This window comes from Ascidiella aspersa, chromosome 3 (genome assembly GCF_963924565.1).
Source record: "Ascidiella aspersa chromosome 3, kaAscAspe10.2, whole genome shotgun sequence".
NCBI lineage: Eukaryota > Metazoa > Chordata > Ascidiacea > Phlebobranchia > Ascidiidae > Ascidiella > Ascidiella aspersa.
In genome coordinates, this window is record NC_139449.1 from 20,403,094 (window position 1) to 20,426,579 (window position 23,486).

The following is a 23,486-nucleotide window of genomic DNA, read 5'->3' on the forward strand; positions in this document are numbered from 1 at the left end:
GCATCGTCAAAAAGTAATGTGATAATGAGACTGCTGGCAAAATGGTGGAAAAAATTGCGTATTTGACAAAACAGAATACTGCATTTATAAGCGTAGAATGTTTTTTAACTAGATATGTTTGGCTAGAATTGCACGATGGAAAGGTCCAGGGCGTTAACCTTTAGTCACAGTGAAATCCTGTAAAACAATACTTTGCCGAAGCGCTATATATTTAATCGTTCATTTTACTTAAAGTGGCAAAAATAGTAATTTATATAGGGCCGTACTTTTTATGTCATGTTTAGTCCATTTAAAAAGACGTAAAACAAAACGCAAATGTAACCTACCAGTTCGCAAAACAGACATTTTGGAAAGTTCCATATAGGACGTACTGCGACTTTCAAACCGGTCTAACTTATACCAAATTTAGGCGTTCTTGCCACCCCTGGATTAAATGAACCATAATACCAGACCTTAAAACGATAATCCAAACAGACCAGGGGGCGGCAACCAGGGGCGTAACCAGAAAATCAAAAAGGGGGGTCCTGAATTTTTAACTTAGGGAATTCCCCTATTTTTCGTCTGACGTTAATGAATAATGACGTCATAAACAGTAACAGTATGACGTCATAGAATGGTGATTGCAAGACGTGATAAAAAAACTAATCAGAAACAGCCCAATACGTCCAGCAAAAACGACCACGTGCGTCGTCGACAATCCTGTTAGGCGCCAGCTGCGAAATCACGGTGCGCAATCGTTAACTTCAGGCAAAAAAACAAACCAAGACCGTGAAATATGTGTGATTAATTGTGGTAAAATCACACATAATTCGACTATCAGCAGCGCAGTTTTTTTTAAATTCCATGAACGGAACGAGCGCTAAATTACAAGCATGTCTTTCACCACTTTGCAATACTAAACGAAGATCGTTTTTTCCGGACAACTGTTGTATTTAACACTATTTTTTGTGTTAAACTTGTTGTTTACGACCAACCTGTTCGTATTACGTCACAATGCCCTAAAATTGGCGTGATGTTTACTGCGGTAAAGCCACCGAAGCAGGGCATTCTACATTGAAAGTATAAGAGTGTGTTTTGGGCGACTGAGAAACCAAGCTAAAAGCGAAACCGATATTAATGACAGTTCTAGCTATCGGCTGAAAAGCGTCGAAGTATATTCCAAAATAGCGGGCACAGTATTGTGTTCGTGACGTTGTTTTTCAGCAGGGTTAGGGTATCTCTACAGAATTTAACTTATGAAATTAGGTTTAACAGCGTCTCCCAAGATACGTAAATTATATGTCAGATCACAGCAGGGCTGCGTAGTCGGACTCGAGTAAGGTAAAACTACCCTAATCGGCAGCATATTTTCCATGACCCCTATGAGTGGATTGCTGATTATCCATCTTATTTTAGATACGTAAATCGTTGAAATACAGGTTGTCTGAGCCGGACTCGGGAGTCGATTACATTGCACATTTAGCCGGAGTCAGACTCGGGTTGTTTTCAACCGTGGAAATTTTTTCATTGGCACGCGAGTTGTTGATATTTTGAAATTATTCATAAACTGGCACACTACATACGAAAGGTTGCCGACCCCTGTCTTAGAGTATGCTTAAAGAGCATAATTTGGCGTTAACCATCATTACTTAAAAATGGAGACTTTGAAACGCGCACGAAAGTCAACATTATACCTCCTTTAAAAATCTGCTTCAGTTAAACAAATGTCGATTTTACCGAACAGCGTGGAACATACTGCGTATAACTCGACGTTTTTCGGCGAGAAAAACATTAAGAAGGTTTGACAGCGTTGTCAATTGTCGAATACAGGGCTGCCACTATCAAAATTAAAAAAAACACTAGATTGGACAATAAAAAAACACTATATCCAGAAAAAAAAACTAGATTGTTATCGCGACAACCAATGGCCATTTTTATGTCGGTTAACATCGCCAGGCGTTTAATCAACGTAAAAAATAGATTATTTTTAAGTCTTTGTGCCATAATTGCATTATTAAAGCAACTATTTTCTAAATATACACATTATTATCGCATCAAAATTAAAAAAATAACAAGGACTTGAAAACATTATAAAAGCGAGATAATTTACAAAAACTTCACTATACTACCCTTGGCGTTACTTTGCCGAAACGTGTGTGATGCTCAGCCATAAATCCAGCTAAGAAAAGCTCTGCTTTTATTGCCTTTTCTTGTTAAATATTTCTTGGGCACTACTTAAAAAATGTAGCAATAACAGTGGTTTTGAGTTCGGTAGTATTGTTCTTTTTATGCATAATGCTGTCTATACCGTGCATTAAAATGTCATTCTTTGTTTGGTTGTTTTAACTTTATATCGCAAACTTAGCATATTTCTGTATATCTATTTATCACTATCAGTCTTGTACGGTTTCAGTCACGCTTTCAAATTGTCATTATTCAACCGATTAAAGTTTAAAAACGTCGGCGATAAAAACTTATTGTTATGTGCTGGAGTTCTGTCAACACTTATACAACATCTTCAAAGTTTGCTGTATCCGACTATGATATCAATCGAACTGTAAAGTACAATAAAAGGGTACGAGCCAAGATTGGGTTTTGGCCTTGTGGGGCAGTTCTATTCACTATAAATAATTATAACCTAGCCAGAGATTGCCAGAAATTCCTCCCAAGAGGCCGACTTTTTAAAAGGTGAGTTTTCATTTTGCGGGATAATTCGCCAGCACTACCTATACCCTAGCCCGCCAAGCAGTGGCCCGCCAAGCAGTTTAATCCGGCCCGCGGCTTACTTTCAATAAAATACATAGGCTAAGCGAAAACCAGGGCAAGTTGACAGATCTTGCCAAGACCCCGCTAAATTCGATTTTTAGCCTGTTCTAAATGCTAAAACGGAAATTCTTTTCGCGCTTCGCGCGAATCTCTTATGTCTTTCTCGTATGTTTCACGAGAACTTTGTAACACATCGATAACTTAAAGTTTTAAAAAAGAAAAAAAAACATATAGGTAGGTTTTTCGTACGAAATTTTCACGTAATTTAATCTTAAGTTTTGGGGCAACGCGCCCCACAACTTAATAAACGCTAATATATCAAGCAATATACATTTTTAGTCGGTGCTCAATGCTTTACGTACCATCTAAATCTAAATTAAAGTTTGCATTTTCAAACAAACATAGTCGCAAATTTTTCGCGCTTCGCATTGTATTGTATTGTATTGTAAGTAATACAAGTAATGTCAATTATGTAATTTGAATTTAGCATTCCAATTTTATCGTTTTTTCGAACTGAATCTAAACCAGGAGACAGCTGACTCGATGAACCTTACGGTCTTTCGCTGTCTCCTGGGAACGTCAAATATTTCAAAACATTGTGATTTCGGCGATTCTCGTTTTTTTTTTTTTTTTTTTTTGACGTTCTAAATAAAATATTATCCTTATCCTTATCCTTCGCGCGACGTTTCGTGACCTTCTTAATCGTTTCGTGACCCTCAAAATCGACTTAAATTGCACATTTTCGCACAACTCTAAACGTAATAACAAATTGGTTGAATATGTGTTTTACACCGTCATATTGTATGTATTTTAGATCCTATATTTGACCCGGCCCGGTACAAAATTTTAGGTTTCTCATGCGGCCCGCGGATAAAAATAATTTCCCACCCCTGCGGCCTAGACCAAGAACGTGGAGCCCGACAGATGTAGGGATTTCTAGACAAAGCCAGCTGCCTGACCCTGACAGTAATCAGTATAACAACTTGTTATTAACAAGCATCGAGCCATCGACGATCACAAAACATGATCAGGCTTTTCACATTTGGTTTAAAAAGAGAATTTTTCATTCAGCTATCAATTTTAACAATGGTATGCGGGAAATAACATAAAGTATATTACTCGATTTCAAGGTGATAAAAAAACACTAGATTCTCCAAGAAAACCACTAGACTACTAGATTATTTGAAAAACCACTAGACTCAGTGGAAAACCACTAGGAGTGGCAGCCCTGGTCGAATACACACTTGTAAATCAGTCAACCTAAACAAACAACGAAACAGAAAAACTTCCAGCGTTTACGGTTGTTACGTGCTTAATTAGCACTACAAAATTATCACCGGTTGCTAATTACGCCGACTGTAAATTCTAACATTCATTATTAATTTTGCACCTTTGTTCTTAAATGTAGGGCTAGGAATTAGGTTTTCGCATTTCGAGACATGTATAATTGTATATTAACGTAATATTCTTGTGCGCTGTGGTGTTCGCCGTTAATTGAACTTTAGACATGTTTTTTCCTGTCTCCAAACATTTCTGCAAATCTCACGATTATTTATCGCTTGTTTTCCGGCGCGGTTTAACTTCTCACTAAAAGGTCCGCCCAATGTTATCTTTCCACGAAACGGCCGCCCTGTAAGGCAGGCCTGGGGTTTCCGGGAGGGCGTCGGTTCTCGTGAAAAGGAGTTTTGTTTTAGCGTATATTACGAGCGGCTTACCGCCTACAGCGGAGAGAGACGTCTGGGTGTAGCCTTGTGAAATTAGCGAGTAAAACCTTAAGTTTCAACGGTCGACCAAACAAAAGACGAAAATCGGCGTTTTGCACTCGATTTTGGTTTCGCATTTGATTAAGACGCGAGACCCAATTACTTAAATACTTAAGAAGCACGCCGCTTCGAACAGTTTGTTAAACCATGGCAAAAACGAACAAAAAACAATTATATCACTTACAAAAAAAAAGAGGTAAGAACTCGCCCGCCCCCTGGATACGCCACTGGGGGCAATGGATAATGTATAATATTTTTAACCTTCATGAGTAATACATATTACGTCAACTGTAGTTGCGGGAAAAAGCATTCCTGTCTTATGGGTCCCAATAAAGCGTTTAGATATGATTGTGGCATGGAGTACGAGTGGGACATTGATATTGGCGTCGAACGCGTTTAAATACTATTTTTATGTCTTTAAATATTGTTTCACACAACGTTCGAGGTTTAAACATTGCTATGAAAAGAAAATCGATTTTTAATTTTTTTACGTCGTAAAAAGTGTCACGTTGCCCTTTTGCAGGAAACCCATGGTAGTGCTAAGCACGAAAAGTTATGGGGTATGGAATGGGGAGGGGAAGCTTTTTGGGCGCACGGCACCTCAAGCAGTAGAGGGGTGGCAATACTAATCGACAAAAACTTATCCTATTCCGTCTCAGGCACAAGGGTAGACCATAAGAAGGTCGATACTTAATGGTTGAAATTACAATAAATGCAACCCCAATAGTAATTGTTAATGTTTACGCGCCTAATAAGGACGACCCAGAATTTTTCATCAATTTATTCGCCGTACTTGACAGCTTTTCCGATGCCCCAATAATCATGGGAGGGGACTTTAATCTAGTTCTGGACAATGTCCTAGATCAAAATGGAAGTAAAAAACATCGTAACCGAAAAGCAAGAGAAAGTCTTTTGCAATATATGACACATTACAAACTAACAGATATTTTTCGCCACAAATTTCCAACCGTTAAAAAGTTCTCAAGGCTTCAGAAACTACCAGCGGCATCATCGCGTTTAGATTTCTTTTTAATTGACGGATCTCTCGTCGAAAACATTAAAAATGTAGACATAGTCCCCGGTATAATGTCCGATCATAATATAGAAACTCTAGGGGCTGACATTAACCCAGCACCACGCGGTAGAGGCTACTGGAAATTTAATACATCACTATTAAATGACCAGCGTTACAAGGATAAAATAAGAAAGGTAATCACTTATTATAGAGAAGAAAACCATATAGGCGAAACCGACCCACATGTAAGATGGGACGCCTTGAAAACAGTTGTTCGGGGAGAAACTATTAGATATGCGGCCGAACTAAAACGAAGGCTAAATATTAAGCAAATCGATTTGGAAAAACTGATTGGCGAGACGCAAGACGCTATTTTCAAGAACCCTGAAACAGAATTAGGCCCCTTGCACGAAAAATTGTCCAAACTTAAATCGGAACTCGACCAACTAATGCTGCGCCAAACTAAAAGCGCCATATCGCGAAGTAGGGCTCGCTGGGCAGAGGAGGGCGAGAAAAATACAAAATACTTTTTAAATTTGGAAAAAAGACATTGCGAAAAAAAGGGTATTAACAGACTTTTTGTAAATGATAAAATAATAACTGACCAAAACAACATTTTGGACGGTCTAGTTGACTTTTACAAGCAACTCTACAAACAAAACGGAGATCTATTGAACAAAACCTTAATCGCCTCAAAATTAAAAACACTAAATCTCCCAAAAATTAAGGCAGAACAATCAAAACTATTAGAAGCGGAAACAACAGAAGCGGAATTCTTCACTGCTCTCGGGGTCCAAATGGGAGAGGGTGAAAAGAGAGACTTTGAGTGCGAGTATTGCAAATGGGGGGCAGGAATGATCAATATAGATAATTACTTGTTAGCCTTATATACGAAATGGATCTCTAAACTACTTGACGAAAACGCGGAAGCTGATTGGAAACAAATCGAAGGCCCCTTTATCCAAGGTGACAGATTAGAAGCGCTTCTTAATGGGAACATAGGAACAAACAATGCAATCACAAGGCGTATACTTCCTATGCGAACGTTACGTTGCGCAATAACGGCGTGCAAACAACTCTTGGAAATTATAGATCCAAAGTCAAACAGCCGTCCGCTTTGGCTAAACAAAAAAGTAAAATTCCGCTCAAATGTTTTGTTTATGCCATCACTTATAGATTCCAATATAATTTTTCACCAGGATTTATTGAATAGAAACGGTGAGTATACAATATGACACATTAGTAAATAAATTTAACTTTACACCTAACAACACAGATTTTGTCCAATTCATAAAATTAATATCGAGTCTCCCAGAAGAATGGGATTCGGGTAGCGCAACAACCTTCCGATCGTATAGAACCCAAACATTAAAATTATTTATCCAGCAGTATAACTCCACCAAATCGGTTTACGAAAAAATACAAACAACAATTCTCTTTCCTCCAAAAGCTCAATTAAAATGGAACTGGACCTTAAATTGCGGGAGTGCACGTCTGCCATGGGAGAAAATTTACCGCAACCTCCATAATTCAACAATCGAAAACAAACTAAGAAGCTTTCAGATAAAGCTTAACTTGGGCGCAATTGCTACAAATGACTCCCTTTATTCGTTTGGTAAAACCGAATCTAACCAATGTACTTTTTGCAAAAAGGCCACGGAAACCCTGTACCACTTGTTTTATTTGTGTCCTGTTACGTGTCTATACTGGGAAAACGTGAGTGCGTGGTTAAGTACTAAACTACGAATATCGTGTGTTTTTTCCCGCGAGCAATTACTCTTTGGAGTGCACAAAAACGAACCGTGCAAAACATTTGTGAATTGTGTCCTTTTTATGCGCGCGATATATTTATCAATGTAAATATGCCGACACTGTCCCGACTATGTTACGCTTTTTACTGTTGCTATCTTCTGTGCGAACTTCCGAGCGATATTCGGCTTTAAAAAGAGGAAGTATGACGATACACAAAATTAAATGATCGTTGGCTGCTTGAGAGCTTTACTGTTTTGATTTGTTTTTCTTGTCCGTTTTTTTCGCTATTTATTTTATTATAAAAAAATAAAAAATAAAAAAGGAATACATATTACACTTATAAATAATACTAATAATCGCATTTTGAAATTCCAGGGGGGGGAGTGCCCCCCTTTCCCCCGTGCGGGCGCCCATGGCGGCAACTCTGGCAGGCGTGCCAGAAGTGCACGCGAGATGATTTTACAAGGCACACCAAATAATTAAACGCACACGTTATATCACCTTAAGAAAGTGCAACCATTACACCACTATCCCATTGTTAACATTATTATTACATCACTAACACTAGGGCTAACTAAATGGTTGCACACAATTGCAGTTTAATCTGCAGTGTTTGTGTCACAATTTAGTGTCTTAACTGTTGTATTAATATTATTTTGTGTGGGCGTTAAACTTGTTTTTGACTAATCGTTCGTATTACATCACAGTACCCTAAAATTGGCGTGATGTTTTTTACTGCGTTAAAATAGGATAGGGGTCGGAAACCTTTTTTAGCTAAGGGAGCCATATAAGCCAAATATTCTTGGTTGTATATAAATGAGAGCCATATAATACCTGTTTAACATCTAGTTGTGGATTGACAAAAAGCAGTAAATTGAGCAGGGCCATTTATTTAGTTCTCTTTTAACGAACAGAATATACTATACGCACAAAAACAAATAAGTTTTCCCAACTTTAGTTACGGATTTATGTCGAAAGAATAGGGCCTTTTGTATTTTAAGAAATTCCATAAAACGGCATAACAGTCTCGAAAAACAAATAGTATTCGCGCGAAGCGCCAACAAAATTGTGTGGTAAAAAAGGAAAAATAAAGTTAGGAAAGCCCCGCGTGCAGTTTTATTTGCGATCATGCTGAAAATGTGATAGCTTAGAGTTTTCTGAAAGCTAGATTCTTCCATCAAAAGAGCCATATGGTGTCACAAAAAGGGCCATATATGGCTCGCGAGCCATAGTTTCCCGACCCCTAAAGTAGGGCATTCTACATTAAAAGTAAACACGTGTGTTTTTGTGCTACTGGGAAACCAAGCGAAAAGCGAAACTGATAGTTAACACTTCTTGGATCGGCTGAAAAGCGTCAGGGTATATACAAAAATAGCGGACACAGTATTGTGTTCGTGACAGTTTTTTTAGCAGGGTTAGGGTGTCTTTACAGAATTTAACTTCTAAAATTAGGTTTAATGACGCGTAAAATATATGTCAGATCATAGCAGGGCTACGGAGTCGGACTCGGGTAAGACTACATAAAACCACCCGAGTCCGACGTGTGCGCATGCGCAATACCAAATTTTGAAACTGATAAGGCAGCAAACTGTAAATTTTTAACTTTTTAAGGTGGACTAGTATGTAGTAGCATATTTTCTATGACCCTTATGAGTGAATTGCTGAATATCCATCTTATTTTAGTTACGTAAATCAGTAAAATACGGGCTGTAGAGTCTGAGCCGGACTCGGAACTCGATGAAATTGCACATTTGGCCGGAGTCTTGTTTCAACCGACTTCGCAGCCCTGGTTGCCAATGCAAAACCAAATATAGAAAAATGTTTGGCACGCGAGTCGTTGTTGTTTTGATATTATTCATAAACTGGCACACTGTATACGAAAGGTTGCCGAACCCTGAAACAGACGACCTGACTTGACTTAAGCCTTTTCGGCAAAATAACTTGACTTGACTTAAAGTCTTTTAGACAAATGACTAGAGTTGCAATTAAGTGTTTTCATTAAGCATTTTTTCGTAAAATTGGATTATTTATCCTAATTTTTGCACATAAAACAATTTTCTTGTCGTGTATTTTGATTTTGGTATTTTTTTTTAGTTAAGGCACTCTGTTCATAATCGGACGCGTTAACCCAATTGTAATAGCCTAACGTGTAACTTTTATAACAAGGGCTGACTTCGTATTCATTAGGAGAGATATCAAGCACGAGAAATTTTATGTATGGGGCGGGTCTCCTATATTAAAGTTTACCTAATACAAACCAACTATAAAGGCAATTTTCGCACTTCGCGCGATCAATGGGCGACTTTTGTGTTTTCATGCTAAACACCACTTTTAGTATAATAATTATTTAACATTTAAGAAACTGAAATAATTTATTTTTTAGTATACGCACTCATGAATCGGGCAAATTTACTGGAAGAATATTTTTTTTGTAAATTAGATGCCACCCCCTGGAATTTCAAAATGCGATTATTAGTATTATTTGTAAGTGTAATACGTATTACTTCTGAAGGTTACATATGCAATATCGATTGCCCCCAGTGGCGAATTCAGGGGAATTGGGGGTTCTTACCCCCCTTTTTGTAAGTGACTATCGTTTTTTGTTCGTTTTTGTCGGGGTTTACAAGCTGTCCGAAGCGGCAGTGTTTTAATGTAATTGGTTCACACGCCTTAAACTAATGCGAAACCAAAATCGAGCGCATAACGTCGTTTTTCGTCCTTTGTTTGGCCGACCGTAAACGCAGGATAGTTTTTCGCTTGCGTTAATCGTTTAGGTTTGCTGATTAGCAAGGGTGTATTCGACAATCGACAACGCTTAATCAAACCTTTTTTCTTTTTTTCTAGATAAAAAACGTCGAGTTAGACACATACATTTCTCGATGTTCGCTCTCTGCGCTAATATCCGATGGTGCAACATCGGCATTTGTCTAACTAACTGAAGCAGATTCTTAAAAAGAAAATGGTAACTATCTTGCGCGTTTTAAGGTCTACATTTTTATGTAATGATAGTTAACGCAAAATTATGCTCTTTAGGCATATTCTAAGACCACGTGTTAAGGTGCAATTGACACAACCTATTTTCCCCCTACCGCAGCTTCTATTTTAGCTGATCTGGCACACAGCACGGCGCAGATGTTGTGCTGATCATGGCATAATAACACCCGGGAAAAACAATCTACGTTTGGTATTACAGGTGGCAAAAGACGTGCTTATAATTTAGCGCTAGTCCCGTTCATTAAAACTGGGGAAACTGCACTGCTGATAGTAGAATTATGATTCTACCACAACTAATCACACATATTTTACGGTCTTGATTTATTTTCTGCCTGATGTTAACGATTGAACACTAAGCGGTTTCGCAGTTGGCGCCTATGGCAGGAGTATCGACGACGGACGTGTTCGTTTTGCGTCTAAAGGTTCGCTTTGGTGTTTTGAAGTGATTTGTGGCAAGGGCAAGGCGTGGTGTGTTATTCTACATAAACTACACTAAGAAAAACATCTACAGTTTTTGCTGGACCAGTTTTAGGTTTGCCACCACAGAAAAGCAACTTTAGGATATCTGACCTAAAAGTTTGCGAAAGACGTCTTGCAATCACCATTTTATGACGTCATTATCAATAAACGTTAAATGGAAATAAGGAAAATTCACTAAGTTGAAAATTCAGGACCACCCTATTTGATTTTCTGGATACGCCCGTGATTGCTCCCCCCCTGGAATTTTTTTTGCGGGCGCCTCTGTTCCCAAAGTCAAAATTTCCTAATGCTGCGTAAATATAGTCTAACCTCAACTAACAGTGTCAAACCCTTAAGTAAATGTCCGAAGAAAGTATATGGAGCACGGAATTTTATAAAAATCGTAGGACTCCATAATATCAAAGAATAGGCGGACATTATCACCAATAGGCCTATTTGCATTTAATATTACCATTTGGTCTCGACTAATTATAGGTACTCGAGATAGGGCGGTGAATATAGTTATTGGCGAAAAACCTTAATGTGGTTTGGGGATGGGGGTTACAGCACCTTTTGCGCTTGACTTTGACTAAATTTATAGGTTTCTTTAGTATCCATCCAAGAATCGTAAAACAAGGTTTTTATCTCTTGCCAAAAAGTCTTAAAAATTTAACCGGCAATCTATTAGAACGGTTTTAAAATTAAATTTAATCAAAATTAAATTTAGTCGAACCGAAGCTGCGATAAACTAGTCCGGACTGGTTAATTCTGCCAACTCGCGACCGCATTCTTCTAAAATAAAGATATATTACAAGTTGTTGGATGTAATTCAAAACTAAATTTTGATAAAATTTTTCGCTCGCACTATAGGGTGACAAAATATACCGTACCGAGCGGTCGGCCAGGACGACGCTAAAAGCAGGGAGTCGAACCGGAACAGAACCGGAACTTTATGAACCGGTTTTGGGTTTTTTATCCGAACCGTAACCGAACCTGAATTTTATCCGAACCGTAACCGAACCTGAACCGTTTTTTATAAGATTATAAGGAGCAGAACCGGAACTGAACCGAATAATTTGAAAGTACCTGAACCTTAACTGAACCCGAACCTGTAAATAAAAGCGGTTCGCTCCTGTATGACGTCACAACTTCTATTTTACAGGGTCAAGTTACGTCATATTCGAAATTTTATGAAAAAAATACAGGGAGTCGAACCGGAACCGAACCGGAACTTTATGAACCGGTTTTGGGTCAATTTTATCCGAACCGTAACCGAACCCGAACCGGTTTTTATAAGATTTTAAGGAGCCGAACCGGAACTGAAACGAACAATTTGAAAGTACCTGAAACTTAACCGAACCCGAACCTGTAAATAAAAGCTGTTAGCTCCTGCATGACGTCACAACTTCTATTTTACAGAGTCAAGTTACATCATATTCGAAATTTTATGAAAAAATATGAATATTGAATGAAAAAATCGTTTATTTTTTTATTTTTTAGATATTTCAATATCGAGTTGCTGTTTTTTTAATACATCACGTAACTTAGATTAAATGACTTACAATTCAAAGATTATTCTCTACATTTATCGACCCACATTTTGAGATTTAACGCAAATTATATTGTATTTGAACCGGAACTTTATGAACCGGTTTTGAAATAGCGATGGTCGAACCGGAGCTGAACCGGAACTTTTAAATTTCCCGAACCGAAGCCGGAACTGAACAGGATTCCGAAAAAATTCTTAAACCCGAACCGAACCTGAACCGGAAAAGTCAAACGGTTCAACTCCCTGAAAAAATATGAATAATGAATGAAAAAATCATTGATTTTTTATGTTTTAAGATATTTTAATAACGAGTTACTGTTTTCTTAATACGTCACGTAACTTAGATTAAATAACTTACAATTCAAACATTATTCTCTACATTTATCGACCCACATTTTGAGATTTAACGCAAATTATGTATATGAACCGGTTTTGAAATAGCGATGGGCGAACCGGAGCTGAACCGGAACTTTTAAATTACTCCGAAACGAAACCGGAACTGAACAGGATTCCGAAAAAATCCTTGAACCCGAACCGAACCTGAACCGGAAAAAAAAACGGTTCGACTCCCTGGCTAAAAGTCAAAGCTTGTTTATTTTATAACGAAATTGTCAATGATTTAGACTTGAAATAATTTTGACAATTTTTCTCTAACGTGTAGTATTGACTTTTTTGCAAAATCAAAAAATAAAAGCCTTAGTTTTGACCCGCGATCAGAAAAAGGTTGCCGACCCCTGCGCTAATTAAAAAATAATCAGTAATGATATTACGGCTTAATCCTAAGATGCCCGCGTAAATTAAGTGCTTACATTTTACATTTTGTGTTAGGTATTCAATTTAGTATTACATTTATAATTAATAAAGAAAAAAAACATAGATGACCCAAGGTATGGCCTCTTATCAAAGATGAATCTACATTTTACCACTTTAAGTTGTTTTATAATTATAATAATAATAATTTTAAACTCCTTGTGGATTGAACGTATTGAGATTCACCAGTGACTTCAAAAAATCTTCTCAACAATTTTTAAGACAATGCATTATTTTTGCAAAAAGTTTTAATGTGCTGCTGAACTTGTTCTTTTTTAATTTCCGTGTTTTTATCTAATTATCTTAATTTTATTTATCAAAGATTTGCAATTTTATTTATCTAATGGCTTTTAGTGGTAATTTGTGATTTTGTTTTTTGTTTTATCATTTTATGTATATTCAAGTTTATCTTTCGTAAAATTCGTTATGCCTTCCATTGACAATAACACTATTTTTTTCTAAAGCGCGTTGTAAACTTCTACAACACATTTTCTACAAATTAATCAGCATTGTTTCATAATCTTTATAAGAAAGAAAAAGATACCAAATTTAACTTTCAAACCCGGTTGCACTCTGAGCCGCCTTCACCAAAACCACACCAATAACGTCATTTTGCACCGTGATAAATGCACCATGGTACAAGCATCTCTATCCTATATATCAAGGAACTTGGCATGGGAATCGTTGGCCGCCAAAAATTATGTAATGAAGTTGCTGGGTCTTTAAAGACTTTTTAACTGCTAAACGAAACCCCACATTTTACATTTTTGTCTGTGCAAGCTTTAGCAGTTCAACTTTATAACAGAAGCGCAATTGTGCTTAGCTGTGGTCATATTTGCCCATTTTGTTTAAAATTTGCATAAAATGCATTCAGCAGCAAAAAATCAGTTAAACGTGCCAAACTTAGCTGTCACCTGTAGTAATTTTTGGTATAGTACTTCATTTCCATTTGTGCAAATTTTACAAATACCGCTGTTAAAGCAGCACAATTTTAAACCGCAAAATCATTTCCCTTGCGCCAAATCCAAAGTTTCCAATCTGGGATTTTACACCTAAATTTCTAAAAAGATTAGGTTTTCGTGGAATTTACGACCTTGGGGCAACTAATACCTTAATTCCACACCTATATACTTAATGTGTTGCTTCACAACAAAGATCTCGGTGAAAAGTGCTACAAAATAAAAACTCGCTAAATCCATTCACATGAATACAGTTCACCGAGCCCTTGTGAAGTAGTAAAGGAATGTCTGACTAAAAATTTAAGTATTTTGTGTAAAGGGAGTTGAATGCAATCAGAACCTGATATTTAAACATGGCTTTTAAGCCAACATGAGTATCATTGAAGTTTTCTTAAAAATAAATTTCTAAACCAGTTGCGATTTGTAATTATTTTACAGATATGTGTTTCAGGGTACTACTGAAGCAGTACAAGTTTGCTGCCTTTATGCTGAATATGAATGTTTTTTTAATTTGTTATGTTAATCAAAACCTAAGAAATGAGCTATTAAACAAATGTTTCTTGACCTAAAAGCTTAATATGTTTCACTTGATTTATTGTAGCCAATCACAGGTTGAGAACTGTTCTTAAATACATCCAAAGTTGTTTTTATAAAGGTGCAGCTTGAATCGTAGGTTACATAAAAACAAGGTTCATCCAATGCTTTGTTGAGCAGTACGTTGAATTTTATAAATGTTAATTTCTTATTATTCACTATTAAGCCTTGCTTTTAGTTACTAAAATAATATTATTTAAGCTGGCGTTACTGTGGTACAAAGTTGAGAACTGTCTCATTTCATAAGATATGGTAATTTTTTCTGTATTTCTTATATCTGATTTTCAGAAGTAGTCTAGGATAATGGCTGACACTGAAGATGACCAAGAGTTAATTGACTTTTTTGAACATGGTTCTACCACCATAGTAATTGATCTGAATGATGAAAATGACTTAGCTGATATGTATGATGATGATGATGATTATGAAAAAGAACAAGCAATGGAGGTTATTCATGAGGAGGATTATGGAGAACATTTGGATGGACTTAAAATGGCCCCTGCAGCTAAACGAAGCAGGCAGTCACTTAAGAGTGCACAATACAAAAGAATAGAGGTTGACTCTATTAAATGTGATTTATGTGGCACACTATCTGATAATTTTGACAATTTCTGCCATCATATAATGAGTGAACACCCTGTCTTACCTGTTGGCACTGGTCTCCAGTGTCCATTTTGTGTTCATGTGGCCAAAACTAAAACGCAGATGTTTCGCCATTTCCACTCGCACACCTCTGAAAGGCCCTATAAATGTGGCATTTGTTACAAGCGATTCACCAACAAGCCGGGCGTGAAGCAGCACATGCGGACACACTCAGATGAGAAGCGTTATGTGTGCCATATTTGCGACAGGCGTTTTAAAGCTCCAAACAGCCTTTCAAGCCACATAATGATGAAGCATGACAACATTAGGCCGTTTCAATGTACAATTTGCAAGGCACAATTTGGCCATTCCAGTAATTTAACTATCCACATGAGAACCCACACAGGAGAAAGGCCTTTCAAATGCACATATTGCGAAAAGGCTTTTGTTCAACAAGGTCATTTAGCCACCCATCTTCGTCTGCATACTGGTGAAAAACCTTTTCGGTGCGAGTTTTGTAGTGGTGCATTTACCCACATTGGCAACCTTCGTCAGCACGAGATTACCCAACACACCAAGGATTACAAACATCGTTGCAAGCTCTGTCTTAAGGGGTTTCTTGGACCTGGTGACCTGCAGCGCCACATAGAAAAGTTTCATCCTCATGCAGCTTTGGAAGAGAGCCCAGAAACTGTCCAAGTTCAGGAAGAGGGGGAAAACTTTCAAATAGTTAATGCTGAGATAAAGACCGAAGAAACATCTGATCAAAATGAAAGATTTATTATCTGTTCAACCGAAGATGTTGCAGAAGAGGTCAATAATGTTTCAGAGGCCTAACTGTTTTGAGAAGTTGTCAATGAAAATACTTCACAAAAATGTAGTTGTACATAATTTGATCATTAGCTAATTTTTTGGAAGGCAAATATAGTTAAAACCAATTTGCAACAGCAATTCCCAAGGCAGTCATTTTGAGAACTGCCAATGTTTGCCTATAGTCTCCTTTTGCCTTTTTCTTTACTTCCTGTGTCAATAATTTTTTGCCTGTCATACTAGACATTTTGTTCAAATGCTCAAGGATTGGTGTACTGAAAGGTCTATAACAGTTTTCGTATATATATGTATATAGTTATATACATATTTAATAGACAAAGGTTATTTTACCAAATTGAATATATTTATTGTAAAATTTAAATAAACAGAATCAATTCTCATTTAAAAAAAAAACATTTGTTGGTTAAAATTAATTGGTAATTCTTTATTGCTGTAATATATTTGGTTATGTTTTGCCATGTATTGTTCTATGAAAAGGCTTAATTTGGTTTTGTTAAACATTTAAAATGTGTTTTTTGTGTTGTAACCATTTAGTTAGTTAAAAGGTAATTGCAGACTATAGCATTTGTTTGTTAATTCAAAAGTGCAATATAAAACATGTCAAAGATAAATGGAGGAACCGTTGTGGAAATTAAGGGTGATGAAATGACTAGAATCATATGGGAAATGATCAAAGAAAAACTAATTTTTCCATATGTGGACCTTGATATTAAGTGGTAAGTATGTTAGTAACATAAAATCATTAAGTTACAATGTACACACATAAATTTTGTAACACTCCAAAGAGAATTATGTATAATGTACACACATAAATTTTGTAACACTACAAAGAGAATTATGTATGTATATTTTTATTTTTTGTGTGTTATGTCAGTTATTGACTTTTAAATATTTGTACTTTTTATTAATATATAGATTGGAAAATTACTTTATACCAGTGGTTGCTTGCTTATTGCATAGTGTATAGTTTTAGTACACTTTAGTCCTCTAAGAACCAAAACATGTTTTTATTCTCGAAGCTTTGATTTGTCTGTTGAGTACCGAGATACAACAAATGACCAAATAACCATTGATGCTGCTGAGGCAATCAAAAAGTACAATGTTGGAATCAAGTGTGCTACAATCACACCAGATGAAAATCGTGTTGAGGAATTTAAATTAAAAAAAATGTGGAAATCTCCAAATGGAACCATCAGGTGAAACAAATCTGTGAGACATCTACAGAAATTTTCGAAGCAGATTAGTTGAATAAATGCATTTTATGCGCGAATACTTCCTATATTTTTTCATCTTTGGATATTATTAGTGTTGACCTATTACTATGTTTGTCTACTACATTTCATCTGTTAATGTTATTTTGTTGCTACTGTATTAAACTTTAGAATTATTTTATTTTAACATTGTTTGCAGAAACATTTTGGGTGGAACAGTGTTCAGGGAAGCCATTATTTGTCAAAACATACCAAGACTTGTGACTACTTGGAAAAAGTCAATAATCATTGGCAGACATGCGCATGCGGACCAGGCATGACTGGGCAATTTTTTTTATGACTTGATAAACTTTGTACCATAACCCAGTGCGCACGCTTTGGACATTTATGCAAACAATGTAATGTTTCACAACTTAAGGCCATTAGTTAGTTACACTTGTTTGCTCTTTTTCCTTATTGTAGTTAGGGTAGAAATACTAGAAGTACAGAGTCACTTGATGGCTACCACCAATGTTCACAGCTACTTAAGTTCAATAAAAAAAACTAAAATATATTTAAATAATAAAATGATTTTTTCCTACTTTACGTACAAGGCCCTTTTGACATTAATAACCAATTTATTGCCTTTTTTTAGTACAAAGCAACAGACTTTGTTGTTCCTGGTGAGGGTGAGGTGTCAATCAAATTTACTTCAGCAAGCGGTGAAGTAACAGAGCATTCTGTGTATAATTTTAAAAGTATGTATTTATACAATATTAGTCTATGTAAGTTGTGTGTCAAACCAACATGTTCTTCACTAAATTTTAAAGCATTTGTTCAATAAACAATTTTTTTTTGTTTAAAATAAATTTGGGTGCATATATAAAAAACAATTAATTCAAATGCAAAATAATGGTTAATTTTTTTTGTCTTTTAAGATGGTGGTGGTGTAGCAATGGCCATGTACAACACTGATAGCTCCATCAGAGATTTTGCCCACTCATGTATGAAGTTTGCACTACAGAAGAAATGGCCACTTTACCTTAGCACAAAGAATACAATTTTAAAGAAGTACGATGGACGTTTCAAGGACATTTTTCAAGAAATTTATGAAAGGTAAACCTAAATAGAAGTTATCTAAATTGGCATTTGCATATAATATATTTTGTTAAAGTATATAGTAAATTCATGGTGAAGGGTAGTCTTAATATAACCTTCATGGAAAAACAGCAACATATCACAAAATAATTTGCTAAAATATTTAAAATGTAATTTCTATAATAAATTACAGACTAAATAATAAATAACAAAAATTCTAAATAATGCCCATTAAAAGGCATTTCCAAGAAGTTGTGATGCATGGCTATATACCAGTGGTTCTCAAACTTTTTTAAAAAAAATATGCAACGGTCCCTCGCAATTTTTTAAATTGATCACGGTCCCCTTAAAAATATACACAAAATAACACGTTAGTTTTAACATTATCACATGGGTCAGCTGCACCCTATTAATAGGACTGGTGCACTTGTAGTCTTATATAGGCTTGTTGATACCGTATTTAGTATTGTAACGCAGCATCGGTGGTACGCGAGAGTCTTTCAGGTGGTATGTGCTCATTTTCTTTTGTATAATATGCTAAAATAGTTAAAGTTTGAGATATTCTAGTAAGGTGTAACTTGGGTGGTACATCAACACTGTACAAAAGCTCGAAATGGTACGGGAGAAAAAAGGTTTGGGAATCACTGATTTAAGTGAAGCAATCGCAATAAGTTTTAAACCGTGACCGTACAGCCAAAAACGTAATTCTTACTAACACAATGCAACACTACGACGTCACAAAGAATAATTAAACTCAAAGTATGCAAACACACTGGAATTAAGTTAGCGTAATGTCACTTTGTGCGTGTAGATCGAGCCTGAGTTTGGCTTGCTTTTATTACAATTAGGTCTATGTACGGCATAGTTATTATTATTTTGTGTTTGTTAAGCTTTGTTTGGAAAAGTAAGTTGCCTGAAAATTTTATTGCACAAAGCGTCGTTTTTGATTTTTTTTTACCCAGTTTGAGAACCACTGCTATATAGAATAAAAATAAACAAAACGTGATAATAAATACCAGGTTATTGCCAAATGTAGTGAGTGCAATATGTTGCAAAGATTACAAGTTTCTACTGTCTTTGATGTATTACTATCACTTTATACAATAACGCTATGCATAACCTTACTGAGTATTGGCCTAGTAAAGTTAACCTTGACTATTGACTAACCCTGTACCGTATTTTAAATATATGTATAAGATTATAGTTGTTCCAATTACCTAATAGAAAAACAGCAGCAAATCACTTGTCAGAACTGATCTGAAGTTATTTTTTATATTTGTTTGGCCTTGTATAGTGTGTTATTCCAAGGATGCGATATTCTACTTTAAACATCCCTAATAGTTTGTTACCGCAATCTTTTTTTTCTAGCTCCTACAAGAGCGATTTTGAAGCTGCTGGAATATGGTATGAACATCGACTGATTGACGATATGGTGGCGTATGCTCTGAAATCTGAAGGTGGTTTCATGTGGGCATGCAAGAACTATGATGGTGATGTTCAGTCCGACTCAGTGGCTCAAGGTGCAACATTAAAGATTGTTATTTAGTGTTATAAATGAGTCTTCTTACGAATGTCTGGTAATGTGTTTATTGAATGTGCTTGTAGTACTTAAGATTACTAATATACGGTAAAGTTTGTACAAAAAATATCTATTTTCATAATAAGACATTTGACTACGTTTTCAAGGTACTTTCATGCATTGGGATAAAGCACTCCAGTTCAGTTTTTAACAACCTTTATTTTCCAACCAAAAATAGTTTGGATCTGCAATGACATCTGTAACACGCTGATTATATGTAGATGTCTGAATTAAGCAGGGAAGAGATTATTTAAAAAGTAAAAACAGGTATTTCTTATCCCCGTTAAACGCCAAAATACTTTGGAACAAAATGTTTGCGATGTTAAAAATAAATAAAGATTTAATACATTCACAAAGTTATAGGCTTCAATTGTTATTTTAAATCTAACTATATTCATCACCCATTGGCCATTATACTTCAAAGTCCAAATGTTTGTATTTTCTTTGTAGTTTCATCCTATTTATGCTATAATTGCCAAATAATCAAGCTTGAGTGACAGGACACATAGTGCAATAAAAAAATATGAAACCAATAAAATTTTATTAAACACTATGTCACAAACTTTGGCGCTGGTATCCTACCACACTTTCGTCTTTTATATTGCTAACAATATTTGGCCAAAGGTGCGAGTTTGGGTTTGGTTGGGTCAAGTATTATTATTATTTTTATGCCTTCATTGCAATTTTAACTTTGACAACCCGTTTTGTTACTGTTCAAGTAAATGTGGTAGGATTCTAGACCAGTGGCCAAACTTAGATAACAGACATCCTGTTGCTTTTCTGTTCTGGCAAATATTATACTGGTACAGCAAAAACTGCTGATGCTTACTTTAGTGTCGTTTATTTAGAACAGTGGTTCCCAAACTATGGGCCATGGCCCAGTACTAAGCCACCAAGACAATTTCAATGGACCACAGAGTCATTTGAACAGATTCTACTGTTTTGTTATACTGTAGATATTATGCACTTTCGTTATTAAAGACTATAATTAATTAGCAAGAAAGGTCATCTCCCAACAATAGGTTTTAGCTGCATTTGTGGTTCCAAGTTGTTTAAAGCACGTGGTGAGCCACGAATCGCTATTAAATAGACATTTTTGCCACTGCCACAAAGTCCTGTTAAAACAACAGGTTACTACAGGCCAACTAGTCGCATAATAATCTATCACAATAGGAATATGTGGCAGAGTAATGCAGTTTCTGGGACTATAAAGTAGTCAGGTATAAAGCAACTTGTGACGCACTCCTTCAATAACCCAACAGTCACCCTCTAATTTCCAAGACTCAAAAAAATGATTTCTTTGAAAATAAAACATTTCTTAACAAAATTTTCCAGGTTATGGTTCCTTGGGGATGATGACCAGTGTGCTAATCTGTCCCGATGGCAAAACGGTGGAGGCCGAAGCAGCTCATGGAACAGTCACACGTCATTACAGGCAACATCAGAAGGGCCAAGAAACTTCCACCAATCCGATTGGTATGTATGGGTCTACAGTCTACACATACCATAGTGTACAATTTTATGCAATCAAAAGCCATTTTAAAAGGATTTCCGTCTGTAAACTAACCATGTGCTGAATAATATATCATGAAGTAAAACCTAAAATAAAATTTTATGAGTATAACACAGGGTGTTAATGTTCGTTTAAATATCCTGTTTAAGTGATGTTATCATTTTCATGGTATGGTAAAAATATTCAGGGCAAGGCCCTTTTTCGTAAACTGATTCCACTTGTCATATATTTATTTAAGTAAACAGGTACTACAATATACTTTTGCCTTCTAATCACCTTCTTTACATGTATAAATGTGTTTAACTAAAGAACAGCCATATTTTTGTAAACATAACTAAGTTCAATACATTTGTTTAGAGTTAATAATGTAATTAACGTATACACAACACAGTTATACAAAATGCAGTTTTTAGGTTAACGAATACCTAATACAGTTTTGTAAACCATCTGTTTTTAGCTTCCATATTTGCATGGACAAGGGGCCTGGCACATCGGGCCAAGTTGGATGACAACAAGGCGCTAACCAATTACTCCCAGGCACTTGAGGATGTCTGCGTTGAGACAATAGAGGGCGGCCATATGACTAAGGATCTGGCCATCTGTATCAAGGGAATGTCCAAGTAAGCATTTAGCATGGGATATGTTAAGTAAAAATAATTTTTGATTGCAGAAAATTTGCCAAGCGATATTGGTTCTAGCAGTGCCAAGTTGATTTTATTTACACAAAAAAACTGTGTAACTCTTTAGGTTGGTTCACGCTTGATTTAGCGTCTGGTGTCAAACACTGACGTGCATCAAAGTTAAAAATATTTAAACTTTTTGCGACCGAAACAAATACCATTTTATTTGTCCCGAGATGCAAGAACCTTCAAAATTCCTAATCCTATATTTAAAGGTAAAAGCGCAAATTAATAATAAAAGTTCCACAGTGAGCATAATTGGCAATAGATAAAAGTGTTTCAATGTCAAATAAACACGTTACAGGCCCCCACTGAGAACCACTGGGTTACGAGAAGTTGTACTATAAAACCAAAAAAACGCTTTTTTATAACTGCTTTATAAATGAACACTATAGACAAAAGTTTAAGTGATAAGGAAATATTTTCTTCTTTTTTAGTGTTACCAGGTCTGACTATCTCAATACCTTTGAGTTTATGGATAAGCTGGCCGAGAACCTTGCCATTAAAATGAAGCGTATTCAACAGTCACAGCTGTAAACCTTCGGGAAAATTCCAGGCATGTTTACAGTGATATTGAAAATTCATTTCGGACACCTATGCAAATTCAATCAATTTACGTACAAACTTTCTTGTTAAATTTGAAATGGTTTATCCAAATTAAGTGAAATTCCACCGTATTACCATTGTTCTAGGATATTGTTTTGTTAAGAGCAAACTTATAATTTTGCACATTATACTTAAGGACATGCAAAATTGTTACTCGGGCGTCGTGTGCCAAATTTTGGCTATATAAACATTGTTTTTACTTTTTTCATAGACAAGTATTTACTATTTATAATATATATATATATATATATATATATATATATATATATATATATATTATAGGGTTGTTATTTACTTAATATTTACACCATTACACCAATCTATGCGAAGAAAGGCTCTGAAGTAGTTTTCTATTTGCAGTTATTAAAGATCTAGTAGGAATGTCATTGTGCAAATTTATTTGTTTGTATAGAATATAACGTAAATAACTGGTTTCTTTGTTTTTTCGTTAATCGTGAAAATATATTTATTTTAAATTAAGTGAACCTATACATATTGTTTTATGTGTTCCAAGTTTACAGAGATATTATATTTATTACTTACATAGATTTATATGTTGTTATCCAAATTCGTACTGTTTTGCAATATTTTTCAGCTCAGTAACTTTTGTACTCATTTCACCTTCCGAAGTTATACATATTTATGTGAAAATTATTTTTGTCGCAAGAATGATGGCAAAGCGCAACAAAAATATCACAACTGGGTGCTTTAAAAACTATATTTTTGCTCAATACCGTTCAGTAAGAAATACAATTTAAACAAGGTAT

At 35.7% G+C, this 23,486-nt stretch overlaps 2 protein-coding genes across 2 annotated transcripts; both read left to right on the forward strand.

Moving 5' to 3' along the window:
* The first annotated feature begins 14,932 nt into the window (after positions 1-14,932).
* LOC146160709 (uncharacterized) lies at positions 14,933-16,587 on the forward strand. Its single transcript, XM_083385638.1, has one exon. The coding sequence runs from the start codon at positions 14,944-14,946 to the stop codon at positions 16,057-16,059; it is 1,116 nt and encodes a 371-aa protein (XP_083241764.1). The 5' UTR covers positions 14,933-14,943; the 3' UTR covers positions 16,060-16,587.
* LOC146160710 (isocitrate dehydrogenase [NADP] cytoplasmic-like) lies at positions 16,587-22,922 on the forward strand. Its single transcript, XM_083385637.1, has 9 exons — positions 16,587-16,769; positions 17,073-17,249; positions 17,464-17,578; positions 17,899-18,001; positions 18,182-18,359; positions 19,710-19,861; positions 21,256-21,396; positions 21,891-22,053; positions 22,551-22,922. Exons 1-9 carry the CDS (start codon positions 16,651-16,653, stop codon positions 22,648-22,650), a joined length of 1,248 nt encoding a protein of 415 aa, XP_083241763.1. The 5' UTR covers positions 16,587-16,650; the 3' UTR covers positions 22,651-22,922.
* The last annotated feature ends 564 nt before the right edge of the window (positions 22,923-23,486 follow it).